This window comes from Globicephala melas, chromosome 11 (genome assembly GCF_963455315.2).
Source record: "Globicephala melas chromosome 11, mGloMel1.2, whole genome shotgun sequence".
Lineage (NCBI taxonomy): Eukaryota > Metazoa > Chordata > Mammalia > Artiodactyla > Delphinidae > Globicephala > Globicephala melas.
Window position 1 is genome coordinate 82,721,154 of NC_083324.2, and position 22,929 is coordinate 82,744,082.

General features: G+C 39.9%; 1 protein-coding gene across 1 annotated transcript in view; it reads left to right on the plus strand.

Moving 5' to 3' along the window:
• Positions 1-22,929, plus strand: part of LOC115866076 (cytidine monophosphate-N-acetylneuraminic acid hydroxylase) — a 265,229-nt gene that overhangs the window by 198,688 nt on the left and 43,612 nt on the right. Inside the window, exons 4-6 of the mRNA XM_070046773.1 lie at positions 10,700-10,797; positions 11,038-11,241; positions 14,631-14,722. Of these exons, the coding sequence (XP_069902874.1) occupies positions 10,790-10,797; positions 11,038-11,241; positions 14,631-14,722 (304 nt within the window). The 5' untranslated portion in view covers positions 10,700-10,789. The remainder of the gene's footprint in view (positions 1-10,699; positions 10,798-11,037; positions 11,242-14,630; positions 14,723-22,929) is intronic.

Consider the following 22,929-nt stretch of genomic DNA (forward strand, 5'->3'; position numbering starts at 1 on the left):
GTTTTTCTGCATTAATTTAGATGATCATATGGTTTTTATTCTTCAGTTTGTTAACGTGGTACATCACATTGATTGATTTGTGGAAAATGAATCATTATTGCATCCCTGGGATAAATCCCATTTGATCATGTTGTATGATCCTTTTAATGTGTTGTTGAATTCAGTTCGCTAATATTTTGTTGATGATTTTTGCATCTATGTTCATCAGTGATTTTGACCTGTAACTTTCTTTTTTTGTGGTATCTTTGTCTGGTTTTGGTATCAGCATGATGCAGGTCTTGTAAAATGAGTTCAGAAGCATTCCTTCTTTTGTAATTTTTGGAATAGTTTGAAAAGGATAGGTGTTAACTCATATTTAAATGTTTAGTAGAATTTACCTGTGAAGCCATCTGGTCCTGGACTTTTGTTTGTTGGGAGGTTTTTTTTTTTTTTTTTTGGTTCAATTTTATCACTGGTAGTATATTCACATTTTCTATTTCTTCCTGATTCAATCTTGGGGGATTGTGCATTTCTAGGAATTTGTCTTTCTCCTACGTCGTCCATTTTATTGGCATATATATTGTTCATGGTAATCTCTTATGATTCCTTTATTTCTGTGGTATTGTTGTAACTTCTCTTTCATTTCTGATTTTATTTACTTGAGCCCTCTCTTTTTCTTGATAAGCCTGGCTAATTTTCATCAATTTTGTTTATCTTTTTAAATAACCAGCTCATAGTTTTATTGATCTTTTCTATATTTTTAGCCTCTATTTCATTTATTTCTGCTCTGAGTTTTATGATTTTTTCCCCCTTCTACTAAATTTGGGTTTTGTTTTTTCTTCTTTCTCTAGTTCCTTTAGGTGTAAGGTTAGGTTATTTATTTCAGATTTTTCTTGTTTCCTGAGATAGGCTTCTATTCCTATAAATTTCCCTCTTGGAACTGCTTTTGCTGCATCCCATAGATTTTGGATCATTGTGTTTTTGTTTTCATTTATCTTCAGGTATTTCTTGATTTCTACTTTGATTTTTTTCAGTGACCCATTGGTTTTTTTAGTAGCATATTGTTTAGCCTCCATGTATTTGTTTTTTGCAGTTTTTTTCTTGTAGTTGATTTCTAGCCTCATAGTGTTGTGGTTGGGAAAGATACATGATATGATTTTAGTCTTCTTAAATTTACTGAGACTTGTTTTGTGGCCTAGCCTGAGATCTATCCTGGATAATGTTCCATTTGCACTTGAAAAGAATGTGTATTGCTGCTTTCGGATGGAATGTTCTCTATATATCTATTAAGTGCATCTGATCTAATGTGTTGTTTAAGGCTAGTGTTTCTTTACCAATTTTCTCTCTGGATGATCTGTCTGTTGATGTAAGTGGGGTGTTGAAGTCCCCTACTATTATTGTGTTACTATCAATTTCTCCCTCTATTTTAATATTTGCTAAACATATTCAGGTGCACGTATGTTGGGTGCATATGTATTTACAATCATTATAGCTTCTTCTTGAACTGACCCCTTTATCATTATGTAATGTCCTTCTTTGTCTCTTGTTCCAGTTTTTGTTTTAAAGTCTATTTTGTCTGATATTGCTACCCCAGATTTCTTTTTTGTTTCCATTTGCTTGGAATACCATTTTCCATCCCCCTCACTTTCAGTCTTTGTGTGTCTTTAGATCTGATGTGAATCTCTTGTAGGCAGCATATGTATAGGTCTTGTTTTTGTATCCACTTAGCCACTCTATGTCTTTTGATTGAAGTATTTAGTCCATTTACATTTAAAGTAATTATTGATAGGTATGTATTTATTGCCATTTTGTTAATTATTTTCTGGTTGTTTTTGTAGTTCTTCTTTTGCCATCTTCCCTTGTGATTTGATGTCTATCTTTAGTGTTATGTTTGGGTTCTTTTTTCTTTTGGGTGTGTGTATCCATTACAGATTTTTGGTTTGTGGTTACCATGAGGTTTTTATATAGCAATCTATATATATGGTCAATTGCTTTAAGTTGCTGATCTCTTAAGTTAGAATGCATTTTAACAACTCTGCTTTCTTACCCACCCCTCTGTATTTTGACACCATATTTTACATCTTGTTTTGTGTGTCCCTTAACTACTTATTTTGGATATAGATTGTTTTACTACTTTTGACGTTTAACCTTCCTACTAGCTTTATAAGTGTTTTATCTACTACCTTCTCAGTATTCTGCCTTTACCAATGAAATTTTTCCTTTCATAATTTTCATATTTCTAGTTGTGGCCTTTCCTTTTCTACTTAGGGAAGTCCGTTTAACATTTCTTGTAAAGGTGGTTTGGTGGTGCTGAACTCTTAGCTTTTGCTTGTCTGTAAAATCTTGATTTCCCCTTCAAAGGTGAATAATAGCGTTGCCAGGTAGAGTTTTCCTCATTGTAAGTTTTTTTTAATCACTTTAAATATATTGTGCCACTCCCTTCTGGCATGCAGAGTTTCGGTTGAAAAGTCAACTGATAGTCATGGAATTCCCCTTGTACATAACTAGTTGCTTTTCCCTTGTTGATTTAATATTCTCTCTTCATCTTTAATTTTGGCACTTTAAATACAGTGTGTCTTGGTGTAGTCCTCTTTGGGTTGATCTTGTTGGGGACACTTTGTGTTTCCTGAATGCCTGTTTCCTTTCCCAAGTTAGGGAAGTTTTTCAGCTATTATATCTTCAAATATGTTTTCTGTCCCTTTCTCTCATCTCCTTTGGGACTCCTATAAGGTGAATGTTAGGATGCTTGATGTTGTTCCAGGTCTCTTAAGCTGTCCTCATTTAAACAATTTTTTTTTCTTTTTTTCTGTTCAGCTTGAGTGATTTCCACCACTCTGTCTTCCAGTTCACTGATCAATTTCTCTGTATCATCTAATCCACCGTTGATTCCATCTATTTTTTTTTACGGAGGAGAAAGAAAGCGTGGCTTTATTTCTTTGCCAGGCAAAGAGGGAACACAGTAGGCTAGCACCTCAAGAACTGTGTCCCCAATTCCATCTAATGTATTTTTTATTTCAGTTATTGTGTTCTTCAGCTCTATTTGATTCTTGTTTATATTTTCTAACTCTTTGTTAAAAACTTCCAACTTCTGATTTTGTTCATCCATTCTTCTCTCGAGTTCTTTGAACATCCTTTTTTTTAAAGATAAATTTATTTATTTATTTATTTATTTTTGGCTGAGTTGGGTCTTTGTTGCTGAGCACAGGCTTTCTCTAGTTGTGATGAGTGGGGGCTACTCTTCACTGCGGTGTGCGGGCTTCTCATTGTGGTGGCTTCTCTTGTTGCAGAGCATGGGCTGTAGGTGCATGGGCTTCAGTAGTTGTGGCATGCAGGCTCAGTAGTTGTGGCTCGTGGGCTCTAGAGCACAGGCTCAGTAGCTGTGGCACATGGGCTTAGTTGCTCCATGGCACGTGGAATTTTCTCGGACCAGGGATTGAACCCGTGTCCCCTGCATTGGCAGGTGGATTCTTAACTACTGCGCCACCCGGGAAGCCCTGAGCATCTTTTTGATCATTAACTTAAACTCTTTATCAGGCAGATTGCTTATCTCCATTTCATTTAGTTCTTCTTCCAGGGTTTTATCTTATTCCATAGTTTGGAATATATTCCTCTGTCACCTCATTTTGCTGAATTCTCTGTTTTTATTTCTAGGTATTAGGTAGGTCAGTTACACTATTGATCTTGGAGGAGTGGCCTTATGTAGGAGATGTCCTATGGGGCCCAGCAGTGCACACTGCTTTGGTCACCGGAGCTATGTTCTAGGGTTGCCCTCTGTGTTGGTTGCCTGAGCGGTACTGTTGGGGTAAGCTTATTACTATGGGAACTCTGATAGGCTTGGCTGGCCTGCAGCTCAGTTTGGTGCCAGACCACACCTAGTGAGAAAGCTGCCAGCCCATGGAAGGGTGAGGCCAGATCCTGAGATGGCTGAGGGGCTCAAGGTGTCCTGGAGCTGGTGTTGGCCAGCTGGTGGGCAGAGGTAGGCCACAGGGGCAGCTGACTGCAGAACCCTAGGGAATCCTGGGGCTAGTGCAGAACCCCTGGTGGGTGGAGCTGGGTCCCAGGGTGGCTAGCTGCAGGCTACAAGGCTGTGAGGTTTCCAGGGCTGATATTGGCTTGCTGGTGGGTGAGACCAGTTCCTGGTGCTAGTGCTGGCCAACAGGTGAGTGTACAGATTCAGGACAGCTGGCTGAGGTGTCCAAGGTATCCTGGAAATGGTGTGAGCCAGGTGTTGGGTGAGGTTGGGACACTGGGCAGGTGACAGCAAAGCCCCAGAGGGTTCAGGAGCTAGTGTTGGGCTACTGGTGTGGAGGGCTGGATCCTTGGGCAGCTGGCTGAGGGGCCCAAGGTGTCCTATACTTGGTGTCAGCCAACTATTGCCTGGGGCTGGGTCAGGAGGCTGTAGAGCCCCGGGGAGTCCTGGGGCTAGTGCTGGCCCACTGGAAAGTGTGGACGAATCTCAGGGTGGCTTGCTTAGGGGCCCAACATGTCTTGGAGCTGATGTCAGACAGCTGTTCCAAAGGGCTTGGTGTAGGGTAGCTGATCACTGGGTCCCGGGTGGCTGGTTGTGGGACCATGGGGTTCCCGGGATTGGTACTAGTCCCATGGTGGATGAGGCTGGATATAGGGTGACTGGATGACAGTCCCATGGTGTCCTGGAGCTGGTGTTGGCCAGCTGTTGGGTGAGGCTGGGGCATGGGGAGGCTAACTGAAGAGCCCTGGTGGGTGCTGTGCCTACTGCTGGACTACTGGTGGGTGGGCCCAGATTCCCAGGTAGCTGGCTGAGTGGCTGTAATGTTCCAGAGGCTGAAGTCAGGCCCCTGTTGGGTGAGGCCGGATCCCAGGGCTAGTGATGACCCATAAGTGAGTAGGGCCAGAACTTGGGGTGGCTGCCTGGGGGACCCAAGTTGTCATGGGGCTGTTTCAGCCAGCAATGGGCAGGATTAGGTCACAGGCCGGCTGACTGAAGAGCCCTGGTGATCCGAGCACTAGTGCTAAAGCACTGGTGAGTGGGTCCAGATCCAGTGCCATGGGTTGAGGATCTTGAGGTGTCCTGGAGTTTGCCAGCTATTGGGTTGGGTTGAGTCATGGGGCTGCTGGCTACAGAGCCCCAGGGGGTCCCAAAGCAGTGCTGGCCCACTAGCAAGTGGGGCTGGATCCGAGGGCAGGTGGCTGACGAGCTGCAGGGTTTCTGTGATGGTGTCAGCCCTCTAGTGGGTGAGGCTGGGTCCCGGGGCTCGTGCTGACCCACTGGTGAGGAGCCAAAGGTTTCCTGGAACTGGTGTTGGCCAGTCTTGCTATACCATGTCTCCACCCCTCCCACTGGTCTCATTGTGATTCCTTCTTCATATCTTTAATTGTAGAAGATCTTTTCTTCTAGTCATCCAGTCTTTCTCATTGATAGTTGCTTTGTAAATAGTTGTAATTTTGGTGTGCCCATGGGAGGGGATGAGCTCAAGTTCTTCCTACTCCACCATTTTGGCCACTCCCCATTCTGACCCATTTTTTAATTGGGTTGTTTGTTTTCTTGTTGTTGAGTCTTAAGAGTTCTTTGTATATTTTGGATAACAGTCCTCTATCAGATATATCTTTTGCAAATATTTTCTGAACAAAATATGATACACACACACAATGGAATATTATTCAGCCTTAAAAAGGAAAGAAATCCTGTTCGTACATGTTAGTTACAATATAGATGAACCTTGAGGACGTTATGCTAAATGAAATAAGCCAATCACAAAAAGACAAATACTGTATGATTATACTTATATCAAGTAGCTAAGGTAGTCAAATTCATAGAAACAGAAAGTAGAATGGTGTTAACAGGGGTTTGGCAGGGGGAGGGAAATGGGGAGTTGTTATATAATGAGTATGGAGTTTTGGTTTTGCAAGATAAAATATTTTGGAATTTTGTTGCACTTAACAATGCATATATACTTAACACTACTGAAATGTATGCTTAAAAATGGTTAAGATGATCAGTTTTGCATTAAATGTAGTAAAACAATTAAAGTGCAGTAAAGCAATTTTTAAAAAATTTGTTACATCTCTCTACCAAGAATAACTGATCCAAAAATAAAATTACAATGATACCAATTACGATAGCAGCAACAGCTATAAAATATCTAAGAATTAGCTATGAAAAAGTAAATTTTCAAAACCATAATAAAGAGCAAACAAGATGATTTGAATAAATGAGGAAATACTCTCTGCTTTTTCATGGGATTAAAAACAACAACAACAACAACGCTCCTAAGTTGCATTTTATTATTATTATTATTTTTTTGGCTGCGCCACGCGGCTGATAGGATATTAGTTCTCCGACTAGGGATTGAACCTGGGGCCCCGGGAAATGAGACTGCTGAGTCCTAACCACTGGACCACCAGGGAATTCCCTTAAGTTGCTTTTCAAAACTTGTATGTGCCATTAATTGGATTTTTCCCTTAACAGATCTGTGACCTTTGGAAGCATTTTCACATCATTTGTCTACATGCAGTACATATTTCATTCTTGTGAGTGTATTCCTTCATTAGCCAGATATTTACTGGGCACCTACCATGTGACAGACACTTTATACCTCAGCTTTCATGGAGTTTACATCCCTGTGAACAGAATACTGAACATCTTCCCATTTAAAACAAAACTAATCTAATTAAGAAATTATGAAACGTAAGGTAGATAGCTAGTGGGAAGCAGCCGCATAGCACAGGGATATCAGCTCGGTGCTTTGTGACCGCCTGGAGGGGTGGGATAGGGAGGGTGGGAGGGAGGGAGACGCAAGAGAGAAGAGATATGGGAACATATGTATAACTGATTCACTTTGTTATAAAGCAGAACTAACACACCATTGTAAAGCAATTATACCCCAATAAAGATGTTAAAAAAAAGAAATTATGATATTGAGCTGCTTGTAAATTTTGGAGATTAAAGGATTAATCTCCAAAATTTACAAGCAGCTCATGCAGCTCAATATCAAAAAAACAAAAAACCCAATCCAAAAATGGGCAGAAGACCTAAATAGACATTTCTCCAAAGAAGATATACAGATTGCCAACAAACACATGAAAGAATGCTCAACATCATTAATCATTAGAGAAATGCAAATAAAAACTACAATGAGATATCATCTCATACCAGTCAGGATGGCCATCATCAAAAAATCTAGAAACAATAAATGCTGGAGAGGGTGTGGAGAAAAGGGAACCCTCTTGCACTGTTGGTGGGAATGTAAATTGATACAGCCACTATGGAGAACAGTATGGAGGTTCCTTAAAAAATAAAAATAGAACTACCATATGGCCCAGCAATCCCACTACTGGGCATATACCCTGAGAAAACCAGAATTCAAAAAGAGTCATGTACCAAAATGTTCATTGCAGCTCTATTTACAATAGCCAGGACATGGAAGCAACCTAAGTGTCCATCTCCAGATGAATGGATAAAGAAGATGTGGCACATATATACAATGGAATATTACTCAGCCATAAAATGAAACGAAATTGAGTTATTTGTAGTGAGGTGGATGGACTTAGAGTCTGTCATACAGAGTGAAGTAAGTCAGAAAGAGAAAAAGAAATACCCTATGCTAACACATATATATGGAATCTAAGAAAAAAAAAAAGGTCATGAAGAACCTAGGGGCAAGATGGGAATAAAGATACAGACCTACTAGGGAATGGGCTTGAGGATATGGGGAGGGGGAAAGGTAAGCTGTGACAAAGTGAGAGAGTGGCATGGACATATATACACTGCCAAACATAAAATAGCTAGCTAGTGGGAAGCAGCCGCATAGCACAGGGAGATCAGCTCGGTGCTTTGTGACCACCTAGAGGGGTGGGATAGGGAGGGTGGGAGGGAGGGAGACGCAAGAGGGAAGAGATATGGGAACATATGTATATGTATAACTGACTCACTTTGTTATAAAGCAGAAACTAACACACCATTGTAAAGCAATTATACTCCAATAAAGATGTTAAAAAAAAAGAAATTATGGGTAGCAAAATGCATTTATAGATTGACAATTCTCAGTGAGTTGCCTTTTCTTCCTCTAGCCCTTTTTCTCAGAGCTTAAACTTCTGGAGGATTCCTGGCTTCATGAGATGAATATAATCAAGATGAATATCATTAACGTAACATTTTTAAAAATCAAAGCTAAAGCCAAAATTTCATGACAAACAAAATATCAAAATTTTAAAGACAGGATGCTGCACTGCAATGCCATGCCACCAAGTCTGAGGCAAAAGGCAAAAATGTATGTCCCTATATAAATGCTTTTGTGTATTTTTTAATAATTATTTTTTCACAAACATTAAAGTATTTGAAGAAATAATGAAATGTTGAAAAGTAGGTGTACTAAAACTCACGTCATTTTAGTTTAAATATTTTATTTATACCCAAGCCAGAATTGACTATAATTTTACTTTCCTGATTTTAATGGAATCCAATCCAATTTTTAATAGCTTTAAAAATTGACTTTTGGGAAAAACTAACCATTAAAAAATACACAAAAGCATGTATATAGGAGGGCACATTTTAAAATTTTGCTTTAGGTTCCAATATACGTTTTCAAGGAATTGATAAAGATGTAGTTAGTTCAACCTGCTTTACACAGTGCATGGAAAGCCTTAGAATCGAACACAGAACTTTGGCTAACTGGTTCATTCAATCAGTTAAAACAAAATATTTAGAAAGGTTTCCTTTTTACACTTTTAGGCTAATTATTCCAGATATTGCCTCAGTGCTTGCTTTGGCTTGGTGTCCGATATTTGTACTCATAAGAACAAAGATAAAAGAACTTCATGAGGCTTAACATGGAATCCTTTCTATCAGATACATTTAAAACATATATTTGGAAACATTTAAAGTCTACTGTGAACAGAATTACCAGGAATTTGGGACAGAAGTGACAATGAGAATCTGCTTTAAAGAAATGGATCATACTCAATTATAGAGCTCTGCCTTATTAGTTGAAAATTGGAAGTAGCTTCCCTGTTATTTTCTATTATGATGTGTTTTTTATATTATTTTAATTTCCTGTTTAAGAAATTTGTGGGACTTCCCTGGTGGGCCATCTTGCAACGCAGGGGGCACCGATTTGATCCCTGGTCAAGGAATTAAGATCGCACATGCCGTGGGACAACTAAGCCCATATGCCGCAACTACTGAGCCCATGCGCTCTGGAGCCCGTGCGCCGCAATGAAAGATCCCGCGTGCCGCAACTAAGACCTGATGCAGCCAATTAATTAATTAGATTTAATTAAATAAAACCTGATCTTTTTTTTTTTTTTTCCCGGTACGCGGGCCTCTCACCACTGCGGCCTTTCCCGTTGCGGAGCACAGGCTCCGGACGCGCAGGCTCAGCAGCCATGGCTCACGCGCCCAGCCGCTCCGCGGCACGTGGGATCCTCCCGGACCAGGGCACGAACCCTCGTCCCCTGCATCGGCAGGCGGACTTCCAACCACTGCGCCACCAGGGAAGCCCCATAAAACCTGATCTTTAAGAAAAAAGAGAAATTTGCAGTCTTCCAAAAATGAAAGTGAGAGTGCCACAAATGTACATGAGCTCCAAATCAATTTTAAATTAACACATGAAGAGAATTTTGACCACTTTTGGTTTGGAGTGGAATGTAGAATTAAACATGCACCCAGATTTCATACCATGGATATGCCAAAAGTTATTTTGAAATCCCTCTTGGCGAAAATTATATTCCACTATGATTCAGAGTTGCATCATAACAAGAGTTTGTTTAAAGATTGGAGTTTGAGAAATGTAACATTTGTATTTTCCTTGAAAAAATATGAGAGATCAAATGCTTTGCTGCTAGAGCTTTTTATAAATTACTCAGATTGCGTGGAGTTGGTTCAAGCTTTAAGTAGCTAGCTCTTAAAGATAGTCTGCTAAGTGGTGGGAAGAGAAAAGCAGAGGGAGTGTTTTTAAAAGCATCTATGTGCAAGTAAGCAGGGCAGTGCACTGGTACTAGGTTATCATGTTCTACAGAATAGTAATACACGTTGAGAAGTGCTAGACTTATGATAACTAGACTTATCATAGTGATCGTTTTTAAATGTATAGAAATATCGAATCACTATGTTGTGTACTGGGAACTAACATAGTGTTGTAGGTCGATTATACTTTAAAAACAAACAAAAAAACCCTCATAGAAAAAGAGATCAGATTTGTGGTTACCAGAGGCAGGGGGTGGAGAGAAGGGGATTTGGATGAAGGTGATCAAAAGGTACAAACTTCCAGTTGTAAGATAAATAAGTACTGAGAATGTACAACAGGATCAACATAACTGACACTACTCTACATTATATATGAAAGTTGAGTAAATCAGCTAAGAGGTCTCATCTTATCTTTAATTTTATATCTATATGAGATGATAGATGTTCACTAAAAGAAAAAGAAAGAATGAATTTCAATGTCTCCTGGAAAGTAAAAAAAAAGAAGTGTTAGACTTGACCTGGGGGCCGGGGTGGGGGTGGTGGTGGGTAGCTCGGAAGGCTTATCCAAGGAGGGGATGATTGAGTTATGTTTGAACCTAAAGGATGACTCTCAGTGGGAAAGGAGAGCAGGTGCAGAGACAAAAGCATGGAGGTGGGGAGAGCAGACTGGGTTCTTGAAACTAAATATAAAATTTGGCTTCTAAGAGAGATATGGTAGGGGAGGAAGCAGTAGGACGGAAATACTGAGCTGGGCCCACACCCTCTTTATCCACACAGACTAATGTCTCCTGAGAGCGAATGAATCATAGAACCTGAAGGAGCAACTGCAGTTCTTCTGAAATACCCAGAGAGAAGCAACGACAGACCATGGGCAGGCAAGTGAGAGGGGCATGAGCTCTCTGGGAAAGTGGAGATAAACCCTCAACAAGTAGGATGGACATTGAAAGGAGGGGAGAAAATTCACCATCAGGTGCCACCAGGCCTGGGTACTTGGAGGGATGGCCTTAAAAAGTATTTTAATAAAAAAGAGGTTTTTGAGGTGTCAATGCCAAATTGTTCTCTCTTGAAACCTAACAGTATCACTCTTTCCTCTCAAAATGTTCGCGTTTTCATAGCATCGAACAAACAACTGAGATCCTGTTGTGTCTCTCACCTGCTGAAGTTGCCAATCTCAAGGAAGGGATCAATTTTGTTCGAAATAAGAGCACTGGCAAAGATTACATCTTATATAAAAGTAAGAGCCACCTGCGAGCATGCAAGAATATGTGCAAGCACCAAGGAGGCCTGTTCATAAAAGACATCGAGGATTTAGACGGAAGGTAACACGCGTCCTCTGCTTTCTCCCTGGTGACCTTCTTACAATTAGATGTGGCAGGAGATGTGTTCATTGAAAATCAAATGAACCAACTGACAAATTATTTCTTTTAGCAAATTCATAACTTTTACTTGTGCTCACTGAGGCAACTCTCTGATCTCAAAACATTATGACCTTTACTTAATTTCCCACTCTCTCTTAAGAACTCTAATTGAAAATTGATTCCTAGCTTGATAAACAGTGAAATTTCTAAGGTACGTGTGTGTGTGTGTGTGTGTGTGTGAGTGAGTGCTTGGGTGTATGTAACAGCTTTTATTTTCCAGGACTCAAGCCTCCTCTGGGTTTCCTTTCCCACTCCCCCAGAAGTATGAGTGGGGCAGGCCCTTATCCAAACACTGCTGGAGAGCAGATAGACTTCCTTTGACTGCCTCATGGTGATTAAAAACCCAAAATGGCAGAGCCGCAACTGTATCTGCCCTGAACAGCAGCTCTTCTAATCATTTCTTGGAAGAACTAGTGCTGGTACCCGTCTCCCCCCACTTGATGAAGCCTACAATATAGATCGCCTTCCTCACCAGTTCAGGAGCAATACCAGGACAGGATGGTTGTGGGTTTTGTTTGTTTGTTTGTTTTCAGTGACTGCCAAAGAGATAGCAGCACTGCCTGGCAGAGACAGGGGGAGTTCTGGGTGAGGGATGCTTTGTCAGCCTGATGGTCAACACCGGCAACGAATGAGTGGTTGACCGCACCTTTCCAAGCTCTGCTTCAGCCTAACTTGACCTGGGTGCTTTTTAGCCATTCCCACGTCCGGCTTGACATCCACCGTGTTGTTGAGCTGATTTCTCGGGTCATCTGTGGGCAGTTTAGTGCAGGTGGACTCAGAGGGAGCTGTGTAGTTTTCTAAGAGCTCCCTGCTATAATCGTATAGAAGACCATCGCCCAAGTCTAGAATGTTCTTACACCTGCACACAGATTTGCTTCACTGCATACTTAGTTTCAGGGCCCAGACGCACACTATTAGATTTCTAAATGTTGATAAACACTGTTGCACCTGTAGCTTGTTTGGCTCCTTCGATGGGGTTGCTAGATTAGGCAAATAGAAGGCACCCAGTTAAATAACTAATATATTTTTAGCATAGATAGCTTGCAAGTATTGCATGGGACACAGTTTTAGCGACAGCTGTACTCTAGGAGCGCCTCATGGTTATTTGCTGACAGCCCTGTTTGGAGTCCCTTCCATCTTCTCAGTGGATTCAAGTCAGGGAAACCTCAGACATGGCTTGTTCTGTCACTGGTAAGTTTCTGCAGGCACTCTTGGACCCTGAGGTTTTCTGACTGTTGCGGTTTGGGGACTCCGCGTTTCCTCTCTCCCTTTCTCTCCTTAGTGGGCTTTTCACGTGGTGCTCGCTGAGCCAGCCGTTCAAGGAAGTGTTGCAGCTTTGTGATTAGGAGCAATGATCTTTCCTCACAACCTGCCCTGTTCAGAAGCCTGCCCCCACCACCTATCAGCTCCGTGACCTTGGACAAGTTTCTTAGCCTTTCCGGACCTCAATCCTCTCCTCTATACAGTGAAATTGAGAGTATTACCTACTCTGTCTGACTGCTGAGAGGATTAAGTGATTTCAAACACATAAAGCACTTAAAACAGTGTCTGGCTATATGATAAGTGCTCAATAAATGTCAATTACATTTATCGTTATTACTCTGTCATGAGCTTCTAGTGTAGCTTAGGAACAGAGGTTATTTACAGGAATTCAGATTGTTCTTGAACCTGGCTGGCTCATCTTAACAGAGTGATTGCTTTGCCACAGGCTGGCCTTTCTCTCCTTCACCCAAAGCCTTGGGGGTGATTGATCCTAGTTTCACCGTATTCTGTTGGCAGGCTAACCTAGAGCTGGAATTGTCTTAGTGCTCCGGCACATGAGGAACCAGCTTTATCTCCTGCACATTCTCCCAGCTTCATTCCCAGATGCAGCTCGCCAAGCATTGATGTGCTGAAACACCATCCTCAGAGGAACTCACACCCTATACTCCCCCATCCATCGCTCCAAATTTGACTGCTTCTCTGTGTAGCAATTCACCCGAGGAATCTCTCGCCTAGGAGACAGTCAAGAGTAATGACCGACCTCTACCACCCTCTCTACATTTTTCTTCTTCACACGTAACCAACATCAGCAACTCTCATAAGCTGTGCTTCTCATTTTCTAAATCTAACAACTTTTCCCAACCTCTTTGCACATGAAGCTGTCGCCTCCCTCCTGTCTACTTGCTGCCTATGAACAGTTAAGATCCTGCCACGTTTCCCCTTTAATGACCCAGCATGTTGAATAGCTGCGTTTGGAATGTTCTCAAGTTTTGAAATGTTGGCTACTCATTGATGAGAAAGTAGATGTTTCAGAATAATCCTCTATAAATTGAAGTGCGGAATATGTTTTTTGCCTTATTACTAGAAAAGAGCGTGAAAAATTCTTGATACAATGAAGCTTGGGAAAATCAGTGTAATTTACTGATATATAAGTTAAAATAGACATTGTTAGATTAAAAAATCTGATGTTTCCGGTTTGAGACATACTTGTTTGTAAAAAAAAAAATTCTTTAACTGTGAAAAAAAAAAAAAAAACTTCACGAGAAACACTACCAAAATAGAGAGGAAATGGAACTTCTTTGCCTCGCCTTCCACCACCACAACCCCCTTCACGGTCTGGTAAGAAATAGAAAAAAAATTACTAAGCCTTCTATTTTGCTGCAATCTGATTCTCATTCTGAAACAGGGTTGCTAGAGTTAGCAAGTAAAAATGCAGAACACTCAGTTAAATTGCAGATAAATGACGACTTTCCAGTATATGTCACATATTGTGTGAGTTGTGTTTTTAAATTATTTCTTATTTATCTGAAATTCATATTTAACTGGGCATCCTGTATTTTATCTGGCAACCATGCTCTGAAATCTTAAACTTTAAGGAAGTCTTTTCTCTTCTGAAAACTTGAGTTGAACTTAGGTTTAGCACACTATACTAGGGGCTAAGGGTTGTAAAGTGATTATAAATCATACGTGTGTCTTAATGACTGCATTCTTTCCTCATATTGGCCCCAGTTGAACCTTAACCAACTTAGCTTTTGTATGACAGCCATCCCTAAAGATGACTTTATTCTGATGGCTCTGTTGATCTCTAACACATATTATTTTGTGACATGGCATTTATCTTCACTTTTAAAATTGCCTACTGATGATTAATCTATATTTCCTTAGATAGTTGAGTATGAGTTATTAGTAGTTTTTCTTTCATGCATTTTATGTTCAACCAACTACAGTTGTTTATAATGCATTTAAGCCTAATAAGATGAATTTTTATTTTCACCATTTCAGAAACCTAAGTATAATTTTTCATCCAGGTCTGTTAGATGCACAAAACACAACTGGAAGTTGGATGTGAGCACCATGAAGTATATCAATCCTCCAGGCAGCTTCTGTCAAGACGAACTGGGTAAATATAATCCATATCGATCAATGTTTTCTGCTATTATTATTATTGGGGTCCTTCTTGTCAACTTGTTTCCAATCTCACTTGAAGCTTTGAGTATATCCTGATTTTAAACTATGGACATTAGATCTTTTAAAAATAATTAACACTGAAAATTCTAAACAGGATTTCTCCAAAAGATCCCTTCATTCATTCATTTGTTCAGTAAGTATCTGATGAGAACTTACCAGGTGTAAACATTGTATTGGGTATTAAGAGATACAAAGATGGATAAGATAGAGTCAGTGTAAATTAGATGATATTAACATGAGGTGGTGGCAAAGACAAGCCTGTGAACAGCTAAGATCAGGGATACTCTGACAGGTTACTTTGGTACGGTGTACTATAGAATAGTGGCTCTGAATATTGTATCAGTGAAGACACACAAGATAGATATTCAAGTGCATGATCTTTTCAACAGTTACAATGAAACGCCACAGTTTCGGTTGGGAAATAAAGTCCTTCAAATTCCATGGCTCTTTCTGGCATAGGTAAGATGCTACAGTTTACATGTGATTCTCAGTATGCTGGCTCCACTTCTACTTTTTCCTTCCTCCTACTCAAGAAAGCAGGTAGAAGTATGAGTAAGGAGGGCTTAATAATAGGAATAAATTTGTCTTTGACCTAAGTGATTAAAAGCGTGTTGTATCAGTAGAAAAAGTTACTTGGGAAGATTCTTAAAACTGCTCATGCACACTGTTTCAGAATGTCTGTTATAAGAATAAAAATATAGATTTGATCTAATTGGGGGAATCATAGAAAGCTTCATGCCAGAGATGGCATTTGTGTTGGGTTTTGAAAGATGGGCAGAATTTCATCAGGCAGAGAAGAGAAAGGAGGACATTTCTGGTCGAGGGCACAGCTTGGGCTGTTTTAGTTTATTTGGGGCCAAATGTGTAGGTTAGTTGGCTGGAGTGCAGGGTATGTGTGTCAGAGTAGTAGGACATAAGATTTCAAAGGTACACTGTAGGGAGGGCCTTGAATATAGCTGAAGAATCATGACCTAATCCAGAATGTTATTAAGTGTGTGTTAGGTGTAGTATTAGGCACTTTGTGTGAATTATTTCACATTATCTTCACATTGACAATGCAGTAATGGGACTCAGTAATGGAGAGTCATTACCACCAAATTGTTCAACCCATCTGCCTCTGTGCCTGCATATTCTTCCTTGACTCCTGTGACAGTTGACAGTGGCTGCACTGACCCTGCTCCTATGGCTCGCCCTGCTCTCGCACCCTGGATCCCACCTCACACCTACTTGAGGCCTTCCCTCCTGCAGCTGTCCTTCTCTCTCCTGTATCATAAATTTTGTCTTTGCCTATCAACCCACATGTACACACACACACGTGCGCACGCGCCCTAGTGTTCAGATAAGCCCTCTTATGTTTCCATTTCTCCAAATGTCTAAACAGCTAAACCCCTTGAAACAGGCATCTCACACTCGTTGTCTCTGTTCCTTCCCCTCCCATCGTCTCTCAGTGGAGCTTCCATCCCTACCACTCCACTAACACTGCTCCTGTCAAGGTCACCAGTTTGCTAAATTCAGTGGTCGCTTTGCCATGGCCATTGTACTCAAACTCTCGGCATGCAGCCCAATGGCCCACTCTGTCCTTAATATGCAGCTGACCCTTGAACAATGCGGTTTGAACTGCATGGATATTTTCCAATAGTAAATACTATAGGACTACACCAGCCAAGGTTGGTTGAATCTGTGGCTGCAGAGGAACTGTGGTTAAGAAGGGCCAACTATTGAGTTCTACATGAATTGACATATATATATATATATATATATATTTTTTTTTTTTAATTCGGTTGCACTGGGTCTTAGTTGTGGCATGTGTGCTCCTTAGTTGTGGCAGCTGAGCTCCTTAGTTGCGGCATGTGAGCTCTTAGTTGAAGCATGCATGTGGGATCTAGTTCCCTGACCAGGGATCGAACCCAGGCCCCCTGCATTGGGAGCATGGAATCTTAACCACTGTGCCACCAGGGAAGTCCCATGAATTGATTTCTAATAGGCATTACAAGCTGCGGCCAAAACAGAACTCCTAATGGCCAAGCCCACCTTATCCCCAGACCTGTTCCTCCTCCAGCCTTCTCCATCTTGGTAAATGACGCTGCTTCCACTCAACTGAACAAAACCTGGTGGTCACTCTTGAGTCTTCTCTTTCCTTAAACCTCCATATCCAAACCATTAATAAATCCTGTGCCAAAACACCTTCAGAATCCATCCACTTCTCTCTGTCTGCTCTGTCTCCAACCAAATGCAAGTCAGACACCTTTTGTCTGCACAACTGGCCTCCCTGCTTCCATGCTTGCTTCCTGCAGTCCATCCTGCTTACAGCACACAGCTTGATATTTTATTTTATTTTTGTTAATTTAATTTTATTTTATATTGGAGAATAGTTGATTTACAATGTTGTGTTAGGTTCAGGCTGGTTAGTACCAGACTGATATTTTAAAAATTCATGTCATTCCCCTGCTTAAAACTCTCCGATGAGCTTCCTATCACACTGAAGAAGGTGCATCCCTTTGACCCGGCAATTCCACATCCGAGACCATATGCCTAAGATCTTAATAATCACTGATATGTCAAAAGATACGGCTATGAGAATGTTCATTCACAGCAATACTATCTACAAAAGAGAAAAACTGAAAACAATTTAAACACTAGAAATAATTCCACTGTGTCTTAAAAGTGATACTATTGAAGAAACTAAAATAATAAGAGGGACTTTTGATAAATAAAGCAGATTATAAATATTACATATAGTATGGCCCTATTATGAAAAAACATGTATACATAAGCACTTATGGACGGGGGCAGGCTCACCACTGGTTACCTGTGAAGGGAGCTGAATAGTGGGCTTCCTGGGCTGGACTTCCAGTCTGGGAACTTTGATTACACTACCTCTACATCTTTTTCAGGCTCAAATTATTGTATATAGAATAGGCTATCAGGGCCAGTGTTGCCCAGGTGTCTCGGTGAGACCAACTCCTAATCACTTTTTAAAGAAGGGTCTGACCTGCAAAGGCATTCTCCCAGTTCCCAGAGCAGAGGTGTCACTTACTGAGGTGCATGTCCTTTTCTGGTCACCCCCCAAAAGAGATAGAATGCTATTCTGGGGGAAGTTGCTGATTGCTTTGACTACAAGTTCATCCTCCCCCTGCCCCTCAAAGGGATGTCTCGGTTACTAGGTTCTTTTGCCAGTAAGCCTCATTCCATGTCTGTTGACCTAGCCTAGGAAACCTGCAGACTGCATTGTTAGCAGGAACTGTACAAATACTGTTAAATTTATTTGGCAGCAAACAGGTAAGAAGCAAAGGTTTGGACATATCAAACTGTTTGTGTAAGTGAAAGGACAATAGACTATCAACTTTATGAGTATGTAACCCAGAAATCGATAGCTGCTTAGGGGCCTTTATAAAACCTCTAAGTCTTTTAGACAAGACCTATAGTGAGACATTATAGCAAAGTGGTTAAGAGCGAATGGTGCAGGGCAGTCTGGGCTCAGATCCTGATGCTCAAACACACAATTAAATGACTTGGGGCAAGTTAGTCAATCTCTTTGTTCTTTAGTTTCCTCACTAGGATATAATATTGGTAGTAGCTATCTTATTGCGTTGTTGAAAGAATTTTCAAAGTGAACAGCTGTGGGCTTCCCTGGTGGCGCAGTGGTTGAGAGTCCGCCTGCCGATGCAGGGGACACGGGTTCGTGCCCCGGTCCGGGAGGAGCCTGTGCTCCGCAACGGGAGAGGCCACAACAGTGAGAGGCCCGCGTACGGTAAAAAAAAAAAAACAAAAAAAAACCAGCTGTTAAATTCTCAGAACTTGGTACACAGAGCATAATGTTTTATTTGTATATGTATGTCTCAAATAATCTGCACATCACCCCTGTAACTGAGACCTTAGGAGCAGGAGGAAGGGATTTCCCACCCAGCAGAAAATTGGATCAATTGGAAAATAGATCGAGGCTGGGAACTGATGCAGAGGGCTGATGTTTGCTGCTATGGCAGGTGAAAGGCAGGGCTAGAGGTGGCAGCAGGGTCAGTGGAGGGTGAAAATAACAAGACCACTAAATTTTTTAGCCTTTGCTCCAGTGAGGAAAGTGGAAAATTGAGAAAGTGGAAAATTTCCACTCTCTGTGAGAGTGGAAAATTTTGTTAACAGAGCCCACTTTTCAGTCCAGTGCTACCTACACTGTAGTGATTTCCTACCACATCCCAAGAAAGAGAAGGATGGCTTGAGCTCGTATGAACTTAGATTATTTGATTTTATTATTATTATAAATAACAATATACGGTCATCATTAAAAAGGTAAAAATCAGGAAAGTAGAAGGAAGAAGACGCTCACTTGCACTCCCATCACCTCAAGACAACACCTGTTTTGGTATCTTTTCTTCTGGTCGTCACCGAGGTCCCCTTCCTTCCTCTCCCCAGCCTTCTCCTCCCCCTTCTCTTAACTGAGATATAATTCCTGTACCATAAAATTCACCTTCTTAGAGTGTGCAACTCAATGGTTTTTAGTATTTTCACATGTTGTGCCATTACCGCCACTATCTAATTCCAGAACATTCTCATCATCCCGAAAAGAAACCTTGTAACTATTAGCAGTCAGTCCCATTCCCCTCTTCCCTCATCCCCTGGCCAACCACTAATCTACTTTCTGTCGCTATGGCTTTTCCTGTATTGAACCAGGCTGGCATAAACCCCACTTGGTCATGGTCATAATTATTTTTTATATTGCTAAATTGTATTTGCTAATATTTGGTTAAGGATTTTTATGTCTATATTCATAAGGAATACTGGTCTGTAGTTTTTTGTGTGTGATGTCTTTGTCTGATTTTGGGATCAGGGTAGTAATACTGCCCTCATAAAATGAGTTAGGAAGTGTTCCATCCTCTTCTGTTTATTGGAAGAATTTGTGAAGTTTGGTATTGATTCTTCTTTAGACATTCGGTCAAATTCACCAGTGAAGCCATCTGGGCTTGGGCTAATGTTTGTGAAGTTTTTTGTTTACTAATTAAATCTCTTTATTTGTTATGGGTCTTCTCAGATATTCTATTTCTTCTTGAGTCAATTTTGTTAGTTTGTTTCTTCCTAGGAATTTCTCCATTTCGTCTGGGTTATCAATTTGTTGATATATAATATTTATTATATTTCCTTATGTTCTTTTTTATTTCTGTAAGATTGATAGTAATGTCCCCCTTTTCATTCCTGATTTTAGTAATTTGAACCTTTTCTCTTTTTTCTTGGTTAGTCTAGCTAAAGGATTGGAAATTTTGTTAATCTTTTCAAAGAACAAACTTTTGTTTTCATTGATTTTCTCTTGTTTTTCTAGTCTCAATTCCATTTATTTTAGCTCTGATTTTTTAATATTTCCTTTCTTTTGTTTGCTTTGGGTTTAGTTTGCTCTTCTTTTTCTAATTTCATAAGGTGGAAGGTTCGGTGTTTTACTTGAGATCTTTTTTATTATAGGTGTGTTCCTTTTATGCACTGCACTGTTTTAGCTGCATTCCATAAGTTTCAGAATATTATGTTTTCATTTTTCCTTGTCACAAAGTATTTTCTCATTTTTCTTGTGATCTTCCTCCTTAAACCATTTGTATTCAGAAGTATGTTGTCTGATCTCTACATATTTGTGAATTTTCCAACTTTCTCCTCTTATTGGTATCTAATTTCATTTCATCGTGGTCAGAGAACATACTTTATATGACTTGATCCTTTTAACTTTATTTTATGGCCTAACATATGGTTTGTACTGGTTTGTGGAGAATATTCTACATGTACCTGAGAAGAATGTGTATTCTATTGTTGGGTGGAGTGTTCTGTCTATGTCTGTTGGGTCTGGTTGGTTTATCGTGTTGTTTGAGTCTTCTATTTCCTTGTTGATTTTCTATCTAGTTGTTCCAACTTCCAGTCATCTTTTTAAGCATACTTTTACAAATAATTATAATTATTCTATATATTATTTTTGCATCCTGTTTTTTGTCTTGTTAATCTATTATATTAGTCATATTATGTCAGATTCTATATATACATAATTTTAAAGTATGCTTACATTAAATATTAACTTAAATAATTTATTTAGCCATTTCTCTGTTGTTGGAATTTAGGCTGTTCACAGATTTTTTTTTTTTTTTTTGCCGTCAAAACCAAAACTGTGATCTTTCTGCTTAAGAATTTCTCTGTTTTTGGAGTTTTTTCTGTAAGATAGGTGAATTACTGGCAACAGGGTAGAACTAATTAATGCTTTTACCCGTATTTAACACCTCATACATCGTAACATAAAGATGGGCTTCACATGGACTAATAGCCTAAATGAAAAAGGTCAGACTGTAAAAGTAACAGAAGAAATGTAAATATCTTTGTGACCTAGAAATTGGCGGCACTTCCTGACTCTTCAAACAACACTTCAGAAGTACAGCTCAAAGAATAACCCCCCACCAACACACACACACACACATACACACACACAAAACCCTGGTGAATGTGATTTCATCAGCACTAAAGATTTCTGCTAATTGGAGGACACCATGGACAAAGTTAAAAGATGTATGACAGTTTGGGTGACTATTCTGCAATATTGGCAACCAACAAGGGAATATTATCTAGCATATAGGAGGAAGTAATGCAAATTGACAAGAAAAAGATAGGAAACCCAATATAAAAATGCAGAAAGGATATGAACTAGCATTTTACAGAAGAATCCACAAAGGTCAATAAGCACATGAAGATATGCTCAAACACGTTAATTATCAGAAAACTGCAAAGTAAAGCAATGAGGTGTTACTCTATGTCTTTTTGACTGAAAGAAAGAAACAAAGGTGCCGCGGAATGTTGTCAGAGATATAAGGGTATAGAAATAGTCATGCCTGTGGTGGGAATGTGGCTGGTACAGCCACGCTAGAGAGGAACCCGACAGTGACTAGTCAGGGGAGGTTTATGAATACGCCACGACCCATCACTGCCATTCCTACTTGTATACCAAAGAAACCTTGTTGTGGCAGAGTCTATGGGTCCACCACTGGGAGAGTGAATCAGTAAAATGCGGTGAACCAGGGAATACTAAACTGCAGTTAGAGGAAGTGGACTAGATGTACACGTGGTAACATGAATGCATCTTAAAAGCAGGGTACTGAGTGAAAAGGAGTAAGAAACAGACTGGAGACCCAATACCGTTTATATAAACTAATGATGCACAAATACAATATAATACATATTTTGCACGACCATTCAAATTGTAGCCTGTAGGGGAGGACGGGGAAATAAGAGTGGGAAACAGAGATAAAGGGAATAAGTAAGTAAGTAAGTAAGTAAGTAAGTAGCTTTGCCTGGGCCGAATATCATGTGTCATGAACTGAAAAATATGATTAGCACAGTCGTCTTTACTTGAGGTACTAAATGAATGAATGAGTCCATTATTCATTCATCCATTCTTTAATATATATTATATTACAGTCCATTTTTTAGAATGAACCAGTTTTTATTCCCTCTAACTAGTTAATAAGCCTGCCTTTTCTCTTCATGCCTTACCAGCTCAGGGCATTCTTAATTTTTCAGACTTTCCTTGTTTGAGTCAAAAAGAGCATTGTTGTTTTAAATTACACTTGTTTCTCAAATATGTTGCTAATATTTTCCAAACACGTTTGCCAATTTTCTTTGGTGGTAGAACTTTTTCATTTTACATTTGTATCTATTCAGATTTTCCATTGGACTTGTTTCCATTGCTATTAAACTTAGAAGTCCTCCCTTTGATATACTATTTTTTCATACTTTTTAACCACTTGGTTGCTTTTCTTTGTGTCTTTAATCAACTGGAATACTTAGCTAACCTGTTGCACAGCACCATTCTTAGCTAGCCCTTCCTTTTCCACCAATCTATGATCCGTCTCTTAGAATATTAAACTGTTATTTAATTAGGATCCTCTCCTTGACCGTCCTTATGCCAATAATCAATGATTTAATTATTACAGTTTTCTAAAATGTTTTTGCTCTAATTCTTCTTCATCGTTCTTCCTTGTAAAAAGATTTTAATGAACTCCATTTGTTTGTTCTTCTGGATAAATATTCACTTATAACCCAAATAACCTAGATTGCATTAGTTTGTGCAGTCACAAGAAGGATGACACATTCACCTGCTTTATAGAGGCAGGGAGTCGGCAGAAGTTA